The 7,378-nt window shown below is 49.0% G+C and overlaps 1 protein-coding gene across 1 annotated transcript; it reads right to left on the bottom strand.

Moving 5' to 3' along the window:
- Window positions 1-3,752: 3,752 nt before the first annotated feature.
- On the bottom strand, window positions 3,753-4,066 carry LOC121865625 (small nuclear ribonucleoprotein-associated protein B'-like; the record flags this gene model as incomplete). Its single annotated transcript, XM_042365147.1, has 1 exon — window positions 3,753-4,066. A coding segment is annotated over exon 1 (314 nt), but the record flags the coding sequence as incomplete, so codon positions are not given.
- Window positions 4,067-7,378: the final 3,312 nt, after the last annotated feature.

Consider the following 7,378-nt stretch of genomic DNA (forward strand, 5'->3'; position numbering starts at 1 on the left):
AACCACGACCATGATTATAACAACCACGATTCGATTATAACAACCACGATCATGATTATAAACGATCATGATTATAACAACCACGATCATGATTATAACCACACCCATGATTATAACAACCCGACCATGATTATAACAACCACGACCATGATTATAACAAGCACGACCATGATTATAACAAGCACGACCATGATTATAACACACGATCATGATTATAACCGCACCCATGATTATAATAACCACGACTATGATTATAATAACCACGACCATGATTATAACAACCACGACCATGATTATAACAACAACGACTATGATCATAACCGACAATGATCATAACAACCACGACTATGATTATAACAACCACGACGATGGTTATAACATCCACGACCTGATTATAACAACCACGACCATGATTATAACAGCCACGACTATGATTATAACAACCACGACCATGATTAAAACAACCACGACTATGATTATAACAACCACGACCATAATTATAACAACCGACCATGATTATAACACGACCGTGAGTTATCAAACCGACTATGATTATAACTGACCATGATTATAACAACCACGACTATGTTTATAACAACCGACCATGATTATAACAACCCATTTATGATTATGGCCGACTATGATTATAACACCTACGACCATGATTATAACACCTACGACCATGATTATAACAACCACGACTATGATTATAACACCCGTGATTATAACAACCACGACTATGATTATAACACCAACGACCATGATTATATCAACCACGATCATGATTATAACAAGCACGACCATGATTATAACACCCACGAACATGATTATAACGCAACGACCATGATTATATCAACCGACCGTTATAACCGACCATGATTATAACTCACGAACAGTTATAACAACCACGAAGCCAGTTATAACAACCGCGAGCCATGATTATAACAACCACGACCATGATTATAACAACGACCATGATTATAACAACACGACGCAGTTATACTTACGAACATGGTTATAACAACCGAACATGGTTATAACAACCATGACCGCAGTTATCTCATATACTATAGGAATAGCCGTGTGTCTGTGTGTGTGTCTGTTCTGGGCAGCCGAAACAGCACACTCGTTTTCATCAAACTTGGTGGAAAATCACTAAAAATTCTAATGAAGTGGAACAAACCTGGTCCATGTCGAAGAGTTTTCTTTAGGAAGGCATTAATTAACCATTTTATTTACGCTGGAAAACGATGTCGCTACGCTGCCAGCCAAGCACGAGCATTGGAACTTTCAAGCTTTGGTAAACTGTACCACCGGACTCGCCACCGGGCACAGTGCCATAATCCTTGCTCATGATTGAATACTTTATTCTGTATCATGCTAACAACACAGTATCTCCCTGGCCATCTTCACTACAGTATAGTTTAACTATTGGTTGAGGCCAAGTTCATGACTACAGTTGTATAAAATACTTGGTCTGGCAGCATCCTTGATACTGGCGTTCATAGATAATGTTACCAGAAGGATCGTCATCGGTGCGTGCAGGTTTAATGTTAGCTTCAACTGTGTTCAAGGAGGTGAGGAGGCGGCCAATGTGCCCGTTAAAGAGTACAGCGGCACCTAAGGTTGGCTCACCTACGTATACTCAAAGTATCTGTTCCATGATTTAGCGTAAATATGTGTTCTCTGTTACGTTACTTGACTTGACTGTGCATGCATCAAGCCCAGCAATAAAGTCGTAGTGTAAGGTCATGAATGTCATGAGAGACGATGTTTCTCATTGTTATTAAACGGAAAAACACGGTGATCACGGTGGCGTTAATATTCTGTGAAGGTCGGGCAAAAACACACCAGTTAAACTTATTGGAATGCCGCTGCCCGGGGGCAATGCTGTTAGATTGAGTCTGTATCCTGCTGGGGACGTGGGCGCATATGGTCGTTATACCACAAATTAAAGTGTCTTGTCATGAGACTAGTTTATATTATACAAATTAAATCGAAGAATGGTCAGTTGTGCAGGTCCATATATAACAGTGGCTGTGACTCAGATTGGCCAATATGTGCTGGCGGAGAGGGCCGTGCTTCGTGCTGCTGGTGGAGGGGGCCGTGCCTCTGTGCTGCTGGTGGAGGGAGGCCGTGCTTCGTGCTGCTGGTGGAGGGAGGGCCGTGCCTCGTGCTGCTGGTGGAGGGAGGGCCGTGCCTCGTGCTGCTGGTGGGGGGAGGGCCGTGCCTCGTGCTGCTGGTGGAGGTGCCGTGCCTCGTGCTGCTGGTGGAGGAGGGCCGTGCTCGTGCTGCTGGTGGAGGGGGCCGTGCCTCGTGCTGCTGGTGGAGGGGCCGTGCCTCGTGCTGCTGGTGGTGGAGGCCGGCCTCGTGCTGTGGTGTGGAGGTGCCGTGCCTCGTGCTGCTGGTGGTGGAGGGGAGGGCCGTGCCTCGTGGCTGCTGGTGGAGGAGTGCCGTGCCTCGTGCTGCTGGTGGAGGTGCCGTGCCTCGTGCTGCTGGTGGAGGGCCGTGCTGTCGTGTGCGGTGGAGGGTTGGGTGCCTCGTGTGCTGGTGGAGGGCCGTGCCTCGTGCTGTTAGTGGAGGGTTGGCTGTGCCTCGTGCTGGTGGAGGGCCGTGCCTCGTGCTGCTGGTGGAGGGTTGGCCGTGCCTCGTGCTGCTGGTGGAGGGCCGTGCCTCGTGCTGCTGGTGGAGGGTGGGCCGTGCCTCGTGCTGCTGGTGGTGGAGGGCCGTGCCTCGTGCTGCTGGTGGAGGGCCGTGCCTCGTGCTATGTGGAAGGGCCGTGCCTCGTGCTGCTGGTGGAGGTAGGCCGTACCTCGTGCTGCTGGTGGAGGGAGGGGTGCCTCTGCTGCTGGTGGAGGGCGTGCCTCTGTGCTGCTGGTGGAGGGAGGGCCGTGCCTCGTGCTGCTGGTGGAGGGAGGGCCGTGCCTCGTGCTGCTGGTGGAGGGAGTGCCGTGCCTCGTGCTGCTGGTGGAGGGCCGTGCCTCGTGCTGCTGGTGGAGGAGGGCCGTGCCTCGTGCTGCTGGTGGAGGGTGCGTGCCTCGTGCTGCTGGTGGAGGGGGTGCCGTGCCTCGTGCTGCTGGTGGAGGGGGCCGTGCCTCGTGCTGCTGGTGGAGGGTTGGCCGTGCCTCGTGCTGCTGGTGGAGGGGTCCGTGTCGTGCTGCTGGTGGAGGTTGGCTGTGCCTCGTGTTGCTGGTGGAGGGCCGTGCCTCGTGCTGCTGGTGGAGGGTTGGCCGTGCCTCGTGCTGCTGGTGGAGGGAGGCCGTGCCTCGTGCTGCTGGTGGAGGGTGGGCCGTGCCTCGTGCTGCTGTGGTGGAGGAGGGCCGTGCCTCGTGCTGTGCTGGTGGAGGGGGCCGTGCCTCGTGCTGCTGGTGGAGGGAGGCCGTGCCTCGTGCTGCTGGTGAAGGAGAGCGCGTGCCTCGTGCTGCTGGTGGAGGGTGGGCCGTGCCTCGTGCTGGTGGAAGTGCCGTGCCTCGTGCTGCTGTGGAGGGAGGGCCGTGCCTCGTGCTGCTGCTGAAGGGAGGCCGTGCCTCGTGCTCTTGCTGGTGGAGGGGAGGGCCGTGCTTCGTGCTGCTGGTGGAGGGAGGCCGTGCCTCGTGCTGCTGGTGGAGGAGGGCCGTGCCTCGTGCTGGTGGGGTGGGCCGTGCCTTGCTGCTGGTGGAGGGTGGGCGTGCCTCGTGCAGGTGGAGGGCCGTGCCTCGTGCTGCTGGTGGAGGGAGGGCCGTGCCTCGTGCTGCTGGTGGAGGGTGCCGTGCCTCGTGCTGCTGGTGGAGGGTGCCGTGCCTCGTGCTGCTGGTGGAGGAGGCCGTGCCTCGTGCTGCCTTGTGAAGGAGGCCGTGCCTCGTGCTGCTGGTGGAGGTAGGCCGCCTCGTGCTGCTGGTGGAGGCGTGCCTCGTGCCACTGGTGGAGGGAGGCTGGCCCTCGTGCTGCTGGTGGAGGGTGGGCCGTGCCTCGTGCTGCTGGTGGAGGAGGGCCGTGCCTCGTGCTGCTGGTGGAGGAGGGGCCGTGCCTCAGTGCTGCTGGTGGAGGGAAGGGCCGTTCCTCGCTGCTGGTGGAGGCCGTGCCTCATGCTGCTGGTGGAGGGGAGGGCCGTGCCTCGTGCTGCTGGTGGAGGAAGGGGCCGTGCCTCGTGCTCTCAGTGGAGGTGGGGCCGTGCCTCGTGCTGCTGGTGGAGGTGGGCCGTGTCTCGTGCTGCTGGTGGAGGCGTGCCTCGTGCTGCTGGTGGAGGAGGCCGTGCCTCTGTGCTGCTTGGTGGAGGAAGGCCGTTCCTCGTGCTGCTGGTGGGAGGCCGTGCCTCATGCTGCTGGTGGAGGGAGGGCCGTGCCTCGTGCTGCTGGTGGAGGAAGGGCCGTGCCTCGTGCTGCTGGTGGAGGAGGGCCGTGCCTCTGTGCTGCTGGTGGAGGGAGGGCCGTGCCTGTTGCTGCTCCCCCAACACAACTCTTAGCTCAGGTGACGGGGATTGTCCTAAAATTTCTTAATGCATCTTCAGAGTTTTATTATTATTATTATTATTATTATGTATTATTATTATTATTATTATTTTTTAGTATTATTATTATTAGTATTATTATCTTCATCATTATGATTAACAGTAGTAGTAGTCTTAGTTGTGTTGTAGTTGTTCCTGAGAATATTATTACCTTCTCAATATATCAAGTTGGTCTGTCAGTGCTGATGGTATAGTCGTGTGGTGTGAAGATTTGTTGCCCTGATAAATGTTTTAAGCTGTTGTTCTCTCACATTTTCAGGTTAAGATTCTGAGGTCACTTCTGGCAAATAATATTTTCATTAATTGTTTATTTTTTCTTAATTATTGAGTCTAAGGTCCGGAAGCATGAAAATACATTAATTTTATTGTGTTTGAAAATTACCGCTGAAAACACTTTAATTTTGTTCAGTGTACCGTATTCCTGGTTACCGATGGTGTGTATGATATTATTATTGTTGTTGCGTGCGTGCGTGCGTGTGTGGTGTGTGTGTGTGCGTGCGCTTTAAACCTGGATATATACACATTAAAGAATTCCTCCACTCAATACCACCACCGGGACCTGGCGAGGAATATCACCACTACCGTATGTTATTACCAAGGATACAACAACCCGTCTAGCAGTGTGATAATTAAACCTCCACCAGCTTTCTCAAGGTGACGACACCCATTATTATTATTATGCTTATTATGCCTATTATAATATTGTTACTATTTTACCATTTTGCATGGAGTTCACTGGGGCGGAGTACAGCGCATGACTCCGCCACCAATCTGGAAGGTTTGTGGGATGGTGGATGTTAATGGGTGAGGCACAGGGTAACTCTCCTGTCTCTGAGTTCAAAGGTCACAGCAGGTCAGCCCATAACGTATAAACCTGGGTTTAATACACATACTATACGACGACTGCTATGACTGGCTATAGTATAATACAAACAGTGTTATCATATTCAGTTATATTCAAGCGTGGTTCAGTTAATTGATTAAACTTTGTTTTGGAATATATTGCAAGTGGTTGATTACTAAAAGGTTGAGGAATAACACCTTTTTGCTTGGGAAGGCTGGGGGAGGGATGTTGATTTTCTGTTGGTTAATATTGCGGTGTTAATAATAATAATGAGTGATAATGATGGTTGTTGTTTTTCATCGTATTATTATTAAATCATTGTTATTATCAGATGGTTGTGTTATACGATAGAAACAGGGAGACAAACTTGCTGGAGCATACAGACGGGAAGAGGCAAGCTAAAAATGACAGGACTAAAAAATGAGGCTAAACAGACTCAGATAAACTGAAGGTGACAGATAGAGAGAAGCGAAGGCAGAGACAAGCGAAGACTCAGAACAAACAAAACAAACAGACAACAAAAGCAGAGGGGCAGACAAACAAACAAAGAGAGATGGTAATAGAGACAGATAATACTAAAGTGAAAGTTGAAGTTTGGGCAGAGAGAGTTATTGTTTTTAGAGGTAAGCTTTATAAGAAGCTCATACTCAGCATTTAGTATTGCAGTCGTCAGGATTGCGTGTGTGTGTGTGTGTGTGTGTGTGTGTGTGTGTATACAGTCATTAGTTTAGGCAGGTTTGTTTAGAGTATATCAGTATTTTTTTATGTCTGTATTAGCTCGGTTTGTTTCTTTGTAAACCATAAGTTTTTTTTTCTGTAGCTCTTTTATTGATTCTAATAGTAGTTCTTTCTGTTTCATTTATTACTTTCCATGAGGTGTAAATATATTAACCATCGTGGTTTATTATTGCATTTATACTTTACTTGCAATATTGTGATTATTTTCTTTGTTCTGATTTACTTAATTTCAGATGGATAAATGACATAGGCATGTATTACCCCTTCATGTCTGTTTATATGTCTAATACTAATATTGGATGACGTATTTCACACCTTCTACATAATGAATAATTGTTTGGTGTCATATTCTTGATAAACGTCATAATGAAAAAATTCGCTTGGTATTGGTAAAATACATCTGTCGGAATAAATGTTACTAAGCAGTTCGATCAGTGTCAAATATTTCCATTATGAACTGGGGATTGATGAATAACCCTCAATATATATAGATTAGACATCATTTGAATTAGAAGTCAGACTGTGAAGCGGTGGAAATGCAATGCATCACTGGGAGGTAATTGGGTGAGGTTCATTTTCTTTATATGCATTGCAAAAGTCGGTTTGAGGAAAAAAACTCACCGTTTTTTCCTCTATCCAACATTGATTACTTTGTGTTGGGTTATGTTAGGTTATTATAATAAGTCAATCAAATTCGTGGCAAAGAGCTGTGATGGCTATTAAGCTGTATGGGTATGTGGTGGAGTGATTCGAGATCCTTGTTGGGAGAGTCGTTGTCAGGGCTGGTGGCGATAGTTGAATCACCTAGAAAAACTTTGACAGCAGGCGAGAACCGTGGGTCTGAGACGAGCTGACATGTCCACTGCCGGCATTGAAAATAATAAGACAACACTGAGACTTTGGTGCCAGAGGGTATAGAATCTGGAAATCTGAAGGATACATGACCAAGATGTGGCGGCCCAGGAAAGCCACTGGATGAAGGTAGAGCCAGACACCAGAAACTAACAGTCAGTCTCCTATTACAAATGATATCTCTCAAGGAACCAGCTGCAATTGCAGGATTGGGACAAAAACAGTTCGGAACAAGCTTCACAAGTCAGGGGTTCATATAGAACCTCAGCAATAAGGGAAAGCGAGGATCTGTCATCGGGGAGCAAGACAGGCATTTGCTCAACATGTTAATGTCGGTCTGGAATACTGGGGGCCACGTGATCTTGGTGACGAAAACCTTTGCACTGCTGGCGATGTGACAACACGAATGCGAGTCTCAAAACATATACGAGGTGGCTATAAGTGGGCGTCACCTGTAC

Source organism: Homarus americanus, unplaced genomic scaffold, assembly GCF_018991925.1.
Source record: "Homarus americanus isolate GMGI-L3 unplaced genomic scaffold, GMGI_Hamer_2.0 scaffold18871, whole genome shotgun sequence".
NCBI lineage: Eukaryota > Metazoa > Arthropoda > Malacostraca > Decapoda > Nephropidae > Homarus > Homarus americanus.